This window comes from Rhipicephalus microplus, chromosome X, assembly GCF_043290135.1.
Source record: "Rhipicephalus microplus isolate Deutch F79 chromosome X, USDA_Rmic, whole genome shotgun sequence".
Classification (NCBI taxonomy): domain Eukaryota; kingdom Metazoa; phylum Arthropoda; class Arachnida; order Ixodida; family Ixodidae; genus Rhipicephalus; species Rhipicephalus microplus.
The window spans coordinates 287869382-287887032 of NC_134710.1; the positions used below are offsets into that span (position 1 = coordinate 287869382).

A 17651-nucleotide genomic window follows, 5' to 3' on the forward strand; every position below is an offset into this window, starting at 1 on the left:
GGAAGAGATGCAACACACCTTGAATAAGCTGCCCAATATTAAGTGTAGGAAGGTTAAGAATACATACTGGGGAGACCCCACGCTAATACACTTGGCATTCGAAATTTTTTAGCTTGCCCTTTTGCGAGTGCGACTTTGATGCGCTAACATAAGCCTAGAGTCCGATATAACTTGAGAAGTCAGGGCAGGCCTCATCTGGATGACCGAAGCACCATAGCCGATCTCCGTGTAGATGTGTGCACCGGGACGCCGGCGCGCCGCCGCCGACAATTTTCGCTACGTCGCGGACGTGCCCTTTCGGAGCACCATTTAAACCGGATTTTTTTCTTTCCATTATCCTATATTTATTTTGCACCTTCTGCTAGCAGAAAATACTTTGGTCTTTCTTAATTTTTGCCCATTTCACAAATGCATCGCAATTGAACTAGAAAAAGCTTGTTAAATGCTCCCAATAATGCGGAAATGTAGCATTAGATTTAATTTAAACGTCAATTTTGAGCTACTTTCGAGCTTACTGTAGTTAAGCAAATCCCAGTCAGTGACACTGCCGAAGGTGGTGTTTGGCGAGGACTGTTGACATATTCTTGCTGATGAGTATATGTAATATGTGAGGGAGGGGGGCTTTGAACAGTGATGATGGCTGTGGAGAGCTGGTATTGGGAATAGTCATAATTATGACTGTGAAAGCGAGTCAAAGAACAAAGGCAGTTCAAATGAGAAGGGTAGGGGCTAGGAATAGGGACGGGCAGGGTAGAACACGCTTCTATTCAATGTGTATGGAAGATATTTTTAAGCAGCGTAACTGAGGAAGAACTCGCTGTTTAGGGCATATTCAGAAAAAAAAAAATCAGTTAAACAGCAGCACATGAATGGCATTTAATGAACAAAAGAAAAAATGATAATAGACAAAATGCTTTATCAAACAGTAACGATCCCCATTGTAGGGTGGCAGTTTCAGTAAGGTCGACAGTAATGAACGAGATGGTGATCGCCATAACCTAACTTCGTGCGGAATTACGCACAGAAGTTGAATGCAGGCAAAACACTGAATTGTGGGCTTGTATTTCCTACATGCTTTGCTTGGACTAGTTGAGGACTCAAACTGCAGGTGACCAATGTGGCCTCTATTTCTCGCTGAAATGAGCGCAACTAAGGCTGGGTAGGGCTTTTTGGCATAGTATGGCGCTATTTCAGCACATTTCATGGTTTAGGCACAGCTCGGCGCAGAAATGAAGATTTGTATCAGATTAGCGCAGCTGTTGCACTTCTGCACACGATGCCACTGTGTGTCTGTGCACACATTTTAAATAAACATTCAAATCATTTGTGGAGCGAAAACTTTTATTTTCAAGTTTGTTAATGTCTGATGAACGCGGGCATGAAAAGAGGGGGTTCTTTGCACAGAAAGACGTGGAAATACAGCTGCCATATCATGAGTATCAAATATACACAAGAAATAAACATATAGGCAACATTATAAGAAGACCCACAGAACAGTAAAACGGCAATAAACCACACAACTACACATGCAGTGCACAACGAAACACGGCAGTAGTTGTCACAGCACTTGACTCTGGCATGAACCGACCAAAGAAAAGTGGCTACAATCAAGGCACGAGTGAAAATTACATTCTTCTTAGCAAAGTGCCAGTCCTTAACTTCACTATTTAAAGGGTGAAAAAAAAAAGATAAATCTAGGTTTTGTTCACTAAGTATTACGGCTAGGCGGCGTTAGCCGCCGCCCAATCTAAAGGGTACAGCCATATCGATCAATCAATCCATTCATCCACGTTGGTCTTGTTGCGTGTATTCGTCCTCATTTATTTTTGTGCGGTGGCACTCTGACACCAATGGTTCTGTATGCACTCTCATGGCACACAAAAAAAAGTCATTGCTTTGTCCCGAGGTGCACTACAGGCTACAAGTCAGCTAAAAAGAAGCATGCGTTGTTGGGCGTTCCAAAAGACGAAGCTCTGTTTGCGCAGTGGGGGAGAACCATTCCACGTTCTGACAACCTGCTTCAAGAAAACTCGGCTGTGTGGGAGCTGCACTTCAAGGAGAGGTACATCTACCGGCACTGCAAGCACACTGTGAACGGCGAAATTTTCCGCATTGAAAGGGCTTGCACAGGATTCCCGTTCGGGGGGGGGGGGGGGGGGGTCATTGCAGCAACCCCCCTCCCTATTAAATCAGTGTATGGGGCAGATTTTGCACCCCCTTAGACGACTTTTAGGCGACTAAAAGGGTGCCCCGCCGCCTAGTCAATATATAGAGCAGATCTTGCGCCCCCCCCCCCCCCTGGTGACTAGAGGCGGGCGGCCACCCCTTCTGACTGCCTCGTGCGCACGCCTATGGGAAGGCCTTTTGGAGGAGCTCTTCGCATTTGTAGACGCCCTTGAAATCGAGTCTTCAAAGTGGTTTAGCTACGAGCTTCACAGTGACAGCTTGGGAAGAGCTTCTTTCCTGCTTGCAAAAAAAAATTAAAAATGTCACACTGGGCTGCGCACAACATGGTCCGAGCCTGCCGAATCAAATTAAGTTTTTTCTGCTCATCCATTTGCATTTTTACACAAAGGCACTCAAAAAGGAGCGAGCATTTTCCCGTGATAAGAGGAAGTACGTGAAGCTCGGGCACATCAGCTAGGTTTGCAGCCCAAGGGAAACAATGTTCTGTGGTGCGCTTGTGAACTATAATAAAACTTTTTTTCTTGTGGATAAAAAAAGAGACGCAACCAAGTATTAAGAATGCATTGTTGTGAACAGATAGTGAGTTACTGCTCGGAAATGCGTTGCATGACTAGTGTGCAGAAAATAAAATATTTTCAACCAGATACCGCTCGTGATTCTTGTCTTCGAGTTTGATTATGAGTTAGCAGAAGTAGCTATAGCGAGCCATGCATGTTACGAATGATGAGGCTTTAATTACAGATTAGTGCTTGAGGAAATGATTCGTCATGGTAGTTATCAAGGTGTTGCAAGTAATGGCGTTCATCGTTCCACTCTTCTACCACTTCACATCGATAAAATGTCTCAACGCCGTCACGCGCTCAGTTTTGGCACCCTATCTAGTTGAGTCACTAACCCGCGTAGGCATCCTGCAATTCCAGAAGCTAGCATAATTGCTCAGTCACCATTTGAGGCCATGCACGTGCAACAAAATATATTTCAAATGCTTCACACTGCACGCGCGCGTGGTTGATTCCCGCCTCTGCGCAGCGCATTGCCGCCATTCGAGCTCCCCAAGGCGCCACACGCTAACCCGCGCGTTCATCACACTTCCCTATTCTAGCCACTGTAATAGCGTCAAGTGTACTGCAAGCTTTTAACAGACAACAAAAGCGCGCTGCACCGCCGTTCGCATCCACCTCGTGCGGAACCCCCTTCAAGAGTGCTGCGCGAGACGAAGAAACCTCGCCGCACCGACTATCTCGTAAAGCGCGTGCGTATGGCACTTACCCATGTATTCGCAAACGCTCCGCGATTGGGCAGTGGAGCCTGACTCCTGGGGTTCAGACCACCTGCCGATCGTCATCTCACCTGTGGGCGGAAAGATCCCAAGGAGGAGGCTGTGTAGTACGATCGATTGGCGGGCTTTTCGAAGGCAGCTTCGAGACGTCCCAGAGGATCAGGATTTCCTGAATCTGGTAGCAGTGGCAGCGCAGGCGGCAACTATCCAGACCAGGGTGCCAGAGCACCACCCTGTGCCAGACCTCCATCACTTGAACTTACGGGCTGCGAGGCGCAGGGCTGAGAGAAGGTACCTAAAATCCCATGACCCAGCTCAACGTACACTCTTCAATCGTGTGGATGCGGTATGTCGGCGACATGCCAACCGTCGCAGGCGGCAAAGCTGGCAAGGCATCTGCCTCTCCCTGAGTCAGGCAAGAGGTGGCGCAAAAGCATGGCGACTTCTACGATCCCTCGTCACTGGACCAATGGTGCGGCAACCCGTCATTGCGGTGGCCATCTACTTAGGCATTAGTGAAAAAGAACTGGCAGAGCGACTGGCCGATCGCTTCACAGAACTCCCATCAGCCAGTCCTTCAGCCCTCATCGCCACGCCTGCTCCCAAGCCACCGCAAGGTCATCACCCTGCCTGGACGGCCAGCCAGATCGCATCTCTGTGTCAGGACCCTATTTTCGAACACGAACTGAACGTTGCTCTAGCCAGAACCAAGCGCCGCAGTTCCCCTGGTGCCGACGGCATCACATACCAGATGCTGCGCAACCTGGATATGGCCTCACGACGACACCTGTTGAGGACTTTTAATGAAATATGGCAGAGCGGCAACCTACCTGAAGCCTGGCTGACCGCTGTTGTGGTGCCGATCCGGAAACCTCGCCGCCCTTGTGCCGCCATTACGTCCTACAGACCCGTTTCTCTCACCTCTGCTGCCTGCAAGCTCATGGAAGCCATAGCACTGGCACGCCTAAATTGGATTGCGGGGGCAAAGGATTTCCTACCAGAACAGCAGACGGGCTTCCGACGCCACCGATGCACAGCAGACTCGATCGCGGACGTCGTCTCTACCTTGGAGGAGGCCAAGCGCAACGGCGAAGTGGCCCTCCTCGTCCTGCTGGATGTACAGAGCGCTTTTGACAGCTTGCCTCACATAGCGATAGAGAGTGCTTTGGACACACTCGGCATCGTGAGCTGCCTACGTACCTTTATCAGTGCCTTTCTGGCAAAACGCACCCTCCGGGTTAGAGTACGACGCGCGCTCAGCGATCCACGGCCAGTGACAGCAGGCGTTCCACAAGGTTCCGTCCTGAGCCCCTTTCTGTTCAACCTGGTGCTAGCGGGGCTGCCGACCGCGATGCCCGCAGACAAGCGTTACCCCACGCAGTGCTCCTTGTACGCAGACGATGTGGCACTGTGGGTTAAGGGGCCTAGGCAAAACTTCACGGCCATAAGGCGTTCCCTGCAGCGCTCCTTGGATGCCGTCGTCTCTTTCTTCAAGGCAATCGGACTGAACGTTTCGCCCACGAAGACGGAGGCACTGCTGGTTCACCCCAGAGCCGCTGCGCGGAGGGCCGTCCGAAGGCTTGTGCTAGGTGACCGACCTATCCCGTGGAGCGATGCAGTGACGTACCTGGGGCTAAGGATCGACCACCGCCTTACCTGGATACCAGCCGTTAAGCTCGCCGTCCTCAAGGCCACCAGGGTCGAGACTGCCGTAAGCAAACTGCTCAGCAGGGGCCAAGGGTGCACCTCACGGCTGGCTCTAAGACTCTACGAAGGGGCTGCAACGACAGCGCAAACTTATGCACTGCCCTTGGTGCAGCTAGCGCCACACCGCAAGGAGCAACTGGAGCGGCAACATCGCATGGCAATTCGGCGCTTCATGGGACTTCCCCGTCAGTCACCCATAGCTGCAACCCTGGCGGAGGCCCAGACCTGGCCTCTGTCACTCTTGATGCTACGACAGGCGCTGCATCACGTGGATCGCCTTCACAGGGCCCTCGGGGGCGCTGCCCTCCTTCGGAGACTGCGGAGCCGACCAGCGTCACGGATGGCACAGATCTGCGCTCTCTATGAAGAGCTGGTCCCCGATCCCCCCAGTCCAATCCAACCCCCTCCACCACACCAGCAGCCTCTGGACGTACAATTAACTCTGGACAACCTCAGAAAAAGGCGCACACCGGCATGCGAGCTCCATCAGGCAGCCGTGGCGAAACTTCATGAAAGACTTAAGGGGCAGCTCCTGGTATTCACGGACGGGTCCGTTCGGGACAGCCCCCATTCGGCCGCGGCTGCCTGCGTCATACCATCGACTGGGACAACCATCCGCTGCCGACTTCCCTTTCACGCCAGCTCCACTGCAGCTGAATTGGCCGGCCTTCACTTGGCAGCCGACCACCTTGCTGCCACGTTACCCCAGTTGCCTGTGGCGATTCTGTGCGACTCCCGACCAGCCCTACAAGCGCTGCTCCAACCAGACCAAGCAGGCATAACTGTGGCGTTGCTGCACGCAAAACTGACCGCCATCAAAGAGAGTGGTGTGCGCCTGTCCCTCCACTGGCTTCCCTCGCACGTTGGAATAGCTGGCAACGAGGAGGCTGACGCCGCCGCTAAGGCAGCACACCACTGCGACACGCCAGTCACTAAGGCGGTAACCCAGTCGGATTACTCACGGCAGCGACTGCGGAAGCTCTTACCAACGGCCCACCCTGACACACGGGTGGCAAGCGGCAAACCTCCACCATCCCTTCCGGAGACCGGCCTGGACAGATGCGAGCGGCGGTTGTTGCTTCGCCTGCGTACTGGCAGCGTCTGGCCTGCGGCACGCATGTATTCCGCGGGTCGCTCTTCATCGCCAGCGTGCCGAAGGTGCGGTGATGACGAAACGCTGCAGCATATTGTTTGCTCCTGCCCTGACCTGGCCACTGAGCGTTGCGCACTGGTAAGCCGCTATCGTCTGCTTGGACTACCTGCCGAAACAATGGAAGACATACTTTTTCCCGCGCGCTCGAAGACGAAAGCCCTTCGAGCCTTCCTCGAGTTCTGTGCTTGCGCGGTCCTCGCCGCCTTATAGACGGACTCTTTTCACTCGCACTACTGACTGTACTGACAAGACGTTCTCTTGCCATGACATTCACTTTTTCTTTCCTTCCTCTCTTCTTCCTATCATCTTTACTTCCCCTTCCCCGATCCCTAAAGGCGCTGAGCCGTGCCCCCGCGACGGGAGGCAGAAAATAGCGTCCTTTTTGTCTCTTCCTCTTTCATTAATCTCTCTCTCTCTCTCCGCAATCCTTCCCTTCTCAGAGCAGCGCGCCGCGCGCGCACTGAGGCACTCAACACAGAGTGAAGCCCGAACTTCGCTAAGTAGTGACACTCTCCTCCTCCGCTCGCGTTTCTCCTCGATCTCTCTTTTGCACTCGCATTTCGAACGTGGCGCCACTTCCCTTGCTCCTGCGTAAAAGACGCCCTTTCGCGAAGAGAGCGCTTGCTCGGTAGGCAGCGCGCTGAGAGCATTCGCGCCAGCCGTCTAACTCATTCTAAAATTACCTTAACAAGTGTAGCGTTAGCCCGTATCAGCTCTGTTTAGTGCCATACGCAACGCGTACTTAGAATAAGGCCATGATTGAGTCACTCGGCGTCGCAGTGCCCGGATGTTAACTTTGTGCACATCACCCCTTAGTATGCATGTTTTTAAACGTAAAAGTGTGATCGTTAGTGAGAATGCCCGCTTTTTTCTTGGCCCATCGTCTAGGACGTCTCTGAATAAGTTTTACACTGTAAATAACATTGCTCAAATGTTCATGTGCGGCTGCTATGGCTAACTTTTCTGTTAGCTGGCGCGATAGGGGCCGATGGGACAGTGCGACTGTCTTTCCATACTCAGCGCATGTGTGGTTAAAGCTTCGTTGTATATAGGGTAAAAATATGTGCAGAGAACATTCACAGTGGCCGTCATGCAGTGAAAGCAACAACTCGCGTTGACGATATCGACGCGGGATGGCGATGTCGTCGACAGCCAATTTTAGCGTTTGGTGAGGCATTGAAGGCCTTAATAATGTGTCGGAAGGCGCACAGTTGATACACTCGAACAGCTGTGGTTGTTTCGGGTAGTGGCTAGACGCACCGATCATATTTCAGAAGTGCGCCTTGTGGACATATTACACATACGAACTATATAGCTGAAAGAATGAGCTATCGTATGAATGAACTAGCGTGTCACCATATGCGGTTACTTCGCGAGAGCTCCACTCGCGGATATAAACCCTCACACGAATTGGCAAATAAACTATCACGCGAAATGACACGTATGTGTGAGGTTCCTAAACGATGCACGCACCCAGTGAATCGAAGGCATGCACGCTTTGCATAGCTGCCCTTGCATCGCGAGTCCCCCGGCTGATCGGTCAACGTAAAAGAGCCACAGAGAGCAGTTTGCGCTACAAGAGCACGCAACGAAATTCAACGGAGAGTAGCAATCTTAATATAGGTTGCTGCACTCCAGTTTTGTTTTAAATGCGAAGCATGTCTTAGCGAACTTCGGCGACTTCGAGCGTATCTATCTAACCACCTACGACTTTTAGCTCTCCAGGCCATTTCGATAATGGTATCAATACCAATTGGTATGGCATAACAAGACTGAAAAACATATTTGACAAGTCATAACATCAAAATCATGACACGGACGTCATTAATGTCATGATTCACATGGCATGTTGCAAAACTGGTATTGTATGGCATAATTGCGGGGCGAACACAAGCGACAGACCCTAACATAAAAATCACGACATAAGTGTCATGTAACAACATGACTATAAATGCCACACTGATGATGCGCTCGCGGCCGTTTCGCTAGCTTCACATATGCAAAATTTGTATTACGTGACGCCTATGGATGACGAAGGTATGCGACAACATGTAGCAAACATGACAATCATGAGATGCGTGTCATGTGAGAAGATGACTACATGCCACAGTCAAGGGGCCAATACATTTCGACGTGACGCGGTGCGCGTGCTCGCCGGCGTTCATTTCGTCGCGTCACTCCGGCGTTGCCACTCCACGCGCCGGTCCTGCCATATATATACTCGCAGGCGTGCGCCGCGCTGCTTTGACACATGCGCGCCCAGCGTCCGTCCGTCACGAAAAGAGGGAGACGCGGTGTTATCTGGCTAAAGCATCGGCGCGAAATGCGGCATTTCGCGCCGACGGATGCTGGTCGCGCCTGGTGTCAAACTGTAGTGTGCTCGATTTTTGCTAACGTAGCGTCGCTGTGCCCTGCGTGCGCACGCGTCAACGCTACATTGGAGTATATTGGGCCCTTCATGATGCGCTCGCGGCCGTTTTGCTAGCTCCACATGTATCAAATTTGGTGTTACGTGACGTCAATGGAAGACGAAATATATGACTGGTGCAAACATGATAATACTGACACGCGTGTCATGTAAGAACACGACAACATACCACGCTCATAGCGTGCTCGCAGCCGTTTCACTAGCTCCACATATACTAAATTTGGTATCACGTGACGTGAATAGATGAAGGTAAACGACACATCCAAACATGATAATCATGACACGGAAGTCATGTACGGCATCACTTACCTCCACCTCGTGCTGGTTTTAAAGTGACATATCAACATTTCTCATTCGTGCTTCGCATATCATCGATTGCCACTGTACGTGGGATCTGCCAATTTTTATTCAAAACAGCAACGCATAATCTCTGAAGAGCCGCAGTCACAATTTCGAGAGTCTTTCTGCGTACATTCTAAGCGCACAAACCAGTACCACGAACTCAAACCAGTCGGCGCATAAGGACAAGCAGAACACGTAAGCATATATTGTTTACAACAAAAAAATGGCCCCGTATCTGCATGTTACACCGCAAATGTCACCGAAAGACGACAGTCTTACATTTGGAGAGAGATAACAAAACGTTTATTTGATGTTCTGCGCAAGAAAATTGGTGAAGGGTATACTGGAGGCGCTGCGTTAGAGTGCCTCGAGCGTACAGCTTAGGGGAACCAGCGCATCAAGTCACGTCACACGTGAGCGCCGTCTGCCAGTTATCTTAGAAAACAAAGCGCGCGCGCCCGTCTCGGAGGTGATAAGGTGTAGAACGCAAGGCGACGGGTAGGTGCCACCCCTGCATCGTCTTAGCAAAGCGTTGGAAACATTTGCCTTTTCGTGCAAGCGTTTTCTGGTCAGCGCAACGTGATAAGCGCTACGGTCCTTATAATTATTTATGTATGCCTCTTCCGGTAAGAGACGCACATACAGAATATTGATGTGTTGTTGTGGTGCCTCAGATACGCGCAATAATTTCTTTTTAATTGACAATCGCACAAGTATAAACGCTGTACTTTGAGCGATATTGGTAGGCGCTGCGCATGGGGCCGGCCATTTGGAGTGTCGTTTGGCCACTTTGGCGCTGTTTAAGGTACCGTTAAGCGCGGACAAACAGACAAATGTACAGACAGATCAAAATTTTTGTGTCGAAGGTCCTCACGAAAGACTGTCGTCTTTAAAAAAAATGGCAGCATATCCACGGAGTGAATGATGGGGAGTGGGGCGAAGCATTCGTCCGTCCATTCGTTCTTGCTTCCGTCCGTCCATGCGTACGTCTGTGTGACCGTCCATGCGTCCATCCACCCGTCCGTGCGGCGTCTGTTCGTGCGTCCGTCCCTGCGTTCGTCCATGCATCCGCGCCTGCGTCCATCCATGCATCTGTCTGTGTCCGTTCGTCCATCTATTCAGCACTCCAAGTACCACCATCTCGCATCTTTTCATCATATATTCTCCATATAGAAGCACCGCCATCCAGCGGACATTTCAAGGACTAAAAGGGAGGTGGCACATGCACACTTTCTTACGGCTTGCGCTTCGGGTTTACTTCCCACCTTTAACCACCTCGAGTTCATGGTATATACTAGTTCACTGTATTCATGGCTATGCGGCCCAACGCTCGCTAAACCTTTCTAAAACCAAGGAGGTTACACCCAGCGAGTATAACGTAGCAACCCTTTCTTGTCAGATCGTGCTCAATGTACATGCCAATAGCTGCTAATGGGGATCGCAGCGTGCGCATTACCTAAAGGCCGAATGCTCCTGTCTCTCATTCCCCCTTAGCAGCCATTAACATGTGCATTGAGCACTATCTTTTTGTTCAACAACGCACAGAAGAAATCTCTCACCGGAACCACCTTGGAGGTCAAAAATTTCCCGCCGACACCACCTTGCAGGTCAAAGCGTAAGACTGGTTACATACTACGACGGGACGCGGGACGAACGGGAGCCGCTATAAGGAGCTTCGCCCCTAAAACGAGCCCCAGCAGAAGCGTTAATGAAACCTCAGTGAGAGATCGCAACGTCCTGCACAATTAAAGAGCCACTAAAGTCAAATAACAATTTACGTCAGAGTGAAAGCTCAATGATCAACAACAGTGCCCTACTTCAAGAGAAATTAACGTAACTGCACAAAAACACAAGGTTACTCAGGTCAGGTGGTGCCACCTAGCGGGGCGCAGTTGAAACAAAAACGTTTGCAATCTCAAAGCCAATGGCGGGAAATTTATCAATGGCCGTTGTTTCTGCTGTGGCTCCCACTGTTTTCAGTCTGCTGCTACTAGTTCAGTAAAGCCGGGCAACATTGCGCACGGCAACAGTGACGTGAGTCGATCCGGTCGGTCTGCTTCTTGAGGCGGGTAATTTGAAGTGCGCTAACCCGATACGGACCACTTAAGCGTGATTTTATTTCAAAATAGGCCCTTCCTTGGCACAAAGGTAACACTACGAGGTTTCTGGACCGCTATTTCAACAATCAACGTCCACTTAAATGTTACCTTTAGTGTCCTTTTAACTGCGACTTGTCTACGGCGTTAGAGCAGGCATTGAATTGAGCAAACATCGAACCATACTCATAATGAGAGACGCGCCACTTACTTCGCAAAGTGGGTTCGAAAATGTCGGCCTAAAGTTCTCATTTCCGATTCTGTGTAACCATGTCTTTTGTCGCAACTCGTTCCGCTTAACGGGCGGTATCATAAAGAGCTTTCGGCCATCACTAGACTTGTTCTGTCAGCAGAAGGCTCAACAACCACTAACGGCAACGAACCGCGACGTCATTCTTGAATGAAAAGTATTTCACAGCACAGCGCGCGCGGAAGGACAAGTTCGTATCCGTCAAAACAGATGCGCTGCGCCCCAAGGAGTCCGCGCCTCCAGAGCAAAGATGGCAGTCGCGAGCGATTGTAAACACTGCGAACGGTCCCACGTGACGGCATCTGGCTCCGAGAGGTCGGAGGAGGGGGAAAAAGAGAGGAGGCGCGTGAATACCCACGTACGTCACTACTTTACGAAGATTAAGGGGCTTTAAGACAAGAGTAACGTTTCATCTAGGGACCTTAAGACAGAGTTGAGCACTGCGCCACCGCTCGGTTGAAAATGACGCTGCGCTACTCAAGAACCGCAGCATTGATTGATATGTGGGGTTTAACGTCCCAAAACCACTGATGATTATGAGAGACGCCGTAGTGGAGGGCTCCGGAAATTTCGACCACCTGGGGTTCTTTAACGTGCACACAAATCTGAGTACACGGGCCTACAACATTTCCGCCTCCATCGGAAATGCAGCCGCCGCAGCCGGGATTCAAACCCGCGACCGGCGGGTCAGCAGCCGAGTACCTTAGCCACTAGACCACCGCGGCGGGGCTCAAGAACCGCAGCAGATTATCGCTAATATGCAGTGACTTGCCGCTCCTAGAGACGGCGCTTCCATGGGCTTTCACCAAGACTTATAGGGTCAACTACGAAGGGGGTGGACACGGTATCCAGAGCGTGTGAAGAAGAGGAAACTGTCTAACACTTGATAATGTGCTGTAAAAGGCTTCACCCTACAGTCCAGGATGATGGCGCGGAGTTTATCAAAGCACTTGGGTTTAGGGCCAGGGAGGGCATAATAGACTTTAAGCGGGTAGAAATAACTAGAAGGAGGTTACCTGATTGGTGGCTACAATCAAGGCACGAGTGAAAATTAAATCTTTCTCTGCGAAGTACCAGTCCTTAAATTCACTTAAAAATAATAAAAAATGAGTTTTTGCTCACGAAGTATTACGGCTAGGTGGCGTTAGCCGCCGCCCGATCTAAAGGATACATCCATATCAGTCAATCCAATCAATCAAGTGAAGGTGAAGCGTTGAGTGAAGGGACGTTCTACGGGGGTTAGTGATAAGCGAATGGTACTGATAACGCCTCTCCACGCGAGCAACCACACATGATAAATACGGCCCAGGTTGCCCGGTTCTATTTTCTTTATTATTGTAGGTCATCACTGTCGATGTAGAACTCCCGATAATACATCGACGGCAGCGCAGGTAAGAAATTCGTGTTCACCCAAACGAACCGCCGAACGTAGAGGCCGATTTTATTGCAAGAAAAGAAAACGAAGTTAGCCAGTCACAATGCGGAACGGCCGCCGACCGAAACACCGATTGAACATAAAGCACAAAGTCTAAAAGCTCGAGTAGCCTTGAGCCGGCACGCACTAACCCCTCTTGCAGCGCTCGTCGCGAGTTTCGATTAGAAAACGGAGCAGTGGCAAATCATCGTTCACCTGTGCCACGTGATGGCCGACGCGTCACGAGTCAGGAATAAAGCGCCGAGGTTTAATCGATTGATATGTTGGGTTTAACGTCCCAAAACTACCATATTATTATGATAGACGCCGTAATCCATGGAGGACTCCAGAAATTTCTACCACCTGAAGCTCTTTTAACGTGCACCAAAATCTGAGCATACGGGCCTACAGCATTTTCGCCTGCATCGAAAATGCAGCCGGGATTCGAACAGCAGCGGGTCAGCAGCCGAGTGTATTATCTACTAGACGGGGCAGCGCCGAGGTTTAAAATGGTTTGAACGCGCATTCCGTCCCAACGGCTTCGCATGACCGAGTGTTTCTACCTCCAGACACCGATGTGAGGATTCCGCGTGCGAAGGCTCTTTTTTTTTTTTTTTTTTTTTTTTTAACGCAAGATACAATGCGAACCCCATTTTCTAAATAAATTAGTAGATAATGGGCGTAAACCGGGAATGGGTTGCACGCGTTCTGTCGCTCATGGAACCCATTTTGAGAACGCGCCAGAGCATCCAGGACACGCGACGGATGCAGGGAAATGACCCCACGTTTACAGTTACTTGCTCACGGCAAACGCGCACGCGTAAGGTGACCGCACGCTGCAGCGTCGACAGGAAAACAGCAGCGACCAGAGGAATGCGCTACGCACAACAAAGATCCTGAAAGTCAACCCCGCTACGCTTTCCACCCGACTCCGTGGTTTTCCATAGGCGACAGTAGCACCAGAACACACAGCTTCGCTATGTAGTAGAAGCAGCACACTCGATGCCACCCGACTCTGTGGTTTTCAATAAGCGACAGTGGCAGCAGAACACGCAGCCTAGCTAGTAGAAGCAGCACGCTCGATGCCACCCGACTCTGTGGTTTTCAATAGGCGACAGTGGCAGCAGAACACGCAGCCTAGCTAGTAGAAGCAGCACGCTCGATGCCACCCGACTCTGTGGTTTTCAATAGGCGACAGTGGCAGCAGAACACGCAGCCTAGCTAGTAGAAGCAGCACGCTCGATGCCACCCGACTCTGTGGTTTTCAATAGGCGACAGTGGCAGCAGAACACGCAGCCTAGCTAGTAGAAGCAGCACGCTCGATGCCACCCGACTCTGTGGTTTTCAATAGGCGACAGTGGCAGCAGAACACGCAGCCTAGCTAGTAGAAGCAGCACGCTCGATGCCACCCGACTCTGTGGTTTTCAATAGGCGACAGTGGCAGCAGAACACGCAGCCTAGCTAGTAGAAGCAGCACGCTCGATGCCACCCGACTCTGTGGTTTTCAATAGGCGACAGTGGCAGCAGAACACGCAGCCTAGCTAGTAGAAGCAGCACGCTCGATGCCACCCGACTCTGTGGTTTTCAATAGGCGACAGTGGCAGCAGAACACGCAGCCTAGCTAGTAGAAGCAGCACGCTCGATGCCACCCGACTCTGTGGTTTTCAATAGGCGACAGTGGCAGCAGAACACGCAGCCTAGCTAGTAGAAGCAGCACGCTCGATGCCACCCGACTCTGTGGTTTTCAATAGGCGACAGTGGCAGCAGAACACGCAGCCTAGCTAGTAGAAGCAGCACGCTCGATGCCACCCGACTCTGTGGTTTTCCATAGGCGACAGTGGCAGCAGAACACGCAGCCTAGCTACTAGAAGCAGCACGCTCGATGCCACCCGACTCTGTGGTTTTCCATAGGCGACAGTGGCAGCAGAACACGCAGCCTAGCTAGTAGAAGCAGCACGCTCGATGCCACCCGACTCTGTGGTTTTCAATAGGCGACAGTGGCAGCAGAACACGCAGCCTAGCTAGTAGAAGCAGCACGCTCGATGCCACCCGACTCTGTGGTTTTCCATAGGCGACAGTGGCAGCAGAACACGCAGCCTAGCTACTAGAAGCAGCACGCTCGATGCCACCCGACTCGGTGGTTTTCAATAGGCGACAGTGGCAGCAGAACACGCAGCCTAGCTACTAGAAGCAGCACGCTCGATGCCACCCGACTCTGTGGTTTTCCATAGGCGACAGTGGCAGCAGAACACGCAGCCTAGCTAGTAGAAGCAGCACGCTCGATGCCACCCGACTCTGTGGTTTTCAATAGGCGACAGTGGCAGCAGAACACGCAGCCTAGCTAGTAGAAGCAGCACGCTCGATGCCACCCGACTCTGTGGTTTTCAATAGGCGACAGTGGCAGCAGAACACGCAGCCTAGCTAGTAGAAGCAGCACGCTCGATGCCACCCGACTCTGTGGTTTTCAATAGGCGACAGTGGCAGCAGAACACGCAGCCTAGCTAGTAGAAGCAGCACGCTCGATGCCACCCGACTCTGTGGTTTTCAATAGGCGACAGTGGCAGCAGAACACGCAGCCTAGCTAGTAGAAGCAGCACGCTCGATGCCACCCGACTCTGTGGTTTTCAATAGGCGACAGTGGCAGCAGAACACGCAGCCTAGCTAGTAGAAGCAGCACGCTCGATGCCACCCGACTCTGTGGTTTTCAATAGGCGACAGTGGCAGCAGAACACGCAGCCTAGCTAGTAGAAGCAGCACGCTCGATGCCACCCGACTCTGTGGTTTTCAATAGGCGACAGTGGCAGCAGAACACGCAGCCTAGCTAGTAGAAGCAGCACGCTCGATGCCACCCGACTCTGTGGTTTTCAATAGGCGACAGTGGCAGCAGAACACGCAGCCTAGCTAGTAGAAGCAGCACGCTCGATGCCACCCGACTCTGTGGTTTTCCATAGGCGACAGTGGCAGCAGAACACGCAGCCTAGCTACTAGAAGCAGCACGCTCGATGCCACCCGACTCTGTGGTTTTCCATAGGCGACAGTGGCAGCAGAACACGCAGCCTAGCTAGTAGAAGCAGCACGCTCGATGCCACCCGACTCTGTGGTTTTCAATAGGCGACAGTGGCAGCAGAACACGCAGCCTAGCTAGTAGAAGCAGCACGCTCGATGCCACCCGACTCTGTGGTTTTCCATAGGCGACAGTGGCAGCAGAACACGCAGCCTAGCTACTAGAAGCAGCACGCTCGATGCCACCCGACTCGGTGGTTTTCAATAGGCGACAGTGGCAGCAGAACACGCAGCCTAGCTACTAGAAGCAGCACGCTCGATGCCACCCGACTCTGTGGTTTTCCATAGGCGACAGTGGCAGCAGAACACGCAGCCTAGCTAGTAGAAGCAGCACGCTCGATGCCACCCGACTCTGTGGTTTTCAATAGGCGACAGTGGCAGCAGAACACGCAGCCTAGCTAGTAGAAGCAGCACGCTCGATGCCACCCGACTCTGTGGTTTTCAATAGGCGACAGTGGCAGCAGAACACGCAGCCTAGCTAGTAGAAGCAGCACGCTCGATGCCACCCGACTCTGTGGTTTTCAATAGGCGACAGTGGCAGCAGAACACGCAGCCTAGCTAGTAGAAGCAGCACGCTCGATGCCACCCGACTCTGTGGTTTTCAATAGGCGACAGTGGCAGCAGAACACGCAGCCTAGCTAGTAGAAGCAGCACGCTCGATGCCACCCGACTCTGTGGTTTTCAATAGGCGACAGTGGCAGCAGAACACGCAGCCTAGCTAGTAGAAGCAGCACGCTCGATGCCACCCGACTCTGTGGTTTTCAATAGGCGACAGTGGCAGCAGAACACGCAGCCTAGCTAGTAGAAGCAGCACGCTCGATGCCACCCGACTCTGTGGTTTTCAATAGGCGACAGTGGCAGCAGAACACGCAGCCTAGCTAGTAGAAGCAGCACGCTCGATGCCACCCGACTCTGTGGTTTTCAATAGGCGACAGTGGCAGCAGAACACGCAGCCTAGCTAGTAGAAGCAGCACGCTCGATGCCACCCGACTCTGTGGTTTTCCATAGGCGACAGTGGCAGCAGAACACGCAGCCTAGCTACTAGAAGCAGCACGCTCGATGCCACCCGACTCGGTGGTTTTCCATAGGCGACAGTGGCAGCAGAACACGCAGCCTAGCTGGTAGAAGCAGCACGCTCGATGCCACCCGACTCTGTGGTTTTCCATAGGCGACAGTGGCAGCAGAACACGCAGCCTAGCTAGTAGAAGCAGCACGCTCGATGCCACCCGACTCTGTGGTTTTCAATAGGCGACAGTGGCAGCAGAACACGCAGCCTAGCTAGTAGAAGCAGCACGCTCGATGCCACCCGACTCTGTGGTTTTCCATAGGCGACAGTGGCAGCAGAACACGCAGCCTAGCTACTAGAAGCAGCACGCTCGATGCCACCCGACTCGGTGGTTTTCAATAGGCGACAGTGGCAGCAGAACACGCAGCCTAGCTACTAGAAGCAGCACGCTCGATGCCACCCGACTCTGTGGTTTTCCATAGGCGACAGTGGCAGCAGAACACGCAGCCTAGCTAGTAGAAGCAGCACGCTCGATGCCACCCGACTCTGTGGTTTTCAATAGGCGACAGTGGCAGCAGAACACGCAGCCTAGCTAGTAGAAGCAGCACGCTCGATGCCACCCGACTCTGTGGTTTTCAATAGGCGACAGTGGCAGCAGAACACGCAGCCTAGCTAGTAGAAGCAGCACGCTCGATGCCACCCGACTCTGTGGTTTTCAATAGGCGA

The 17651-nt window shown here is 52.0% G+C and overlaps 1 protein-coding gene across 7 annotated transcripts in view; it reads right to left on the bottom strand.

The window, feature by feature from the left end:
* Positions 1-17651, bottom strand: part of Dora (zinc finger SWIM domain-containing dorado) — a 254430-nt gene that overhangs the window by 223680 nt on the left and 13099 nt on the right. The window contains exon 1 of one of the 7 annotated variants that reach the window (XM_075879290.1): positions 3457-3476. The exons of the other annotated variants lie outside the window; for them this stretch is intronic. Coding sequence (XP_075735405.1) covers positions 3457-3460 — 4 coding nt within the window. The 5' untranslated portion in view covers positions 3461-3476. Of the gene's footprint in view, positions 1-3456; positions 3477-17651 lie in introns of those variants that run through there. 7 annotated transcript variants of the gene reach the window in all.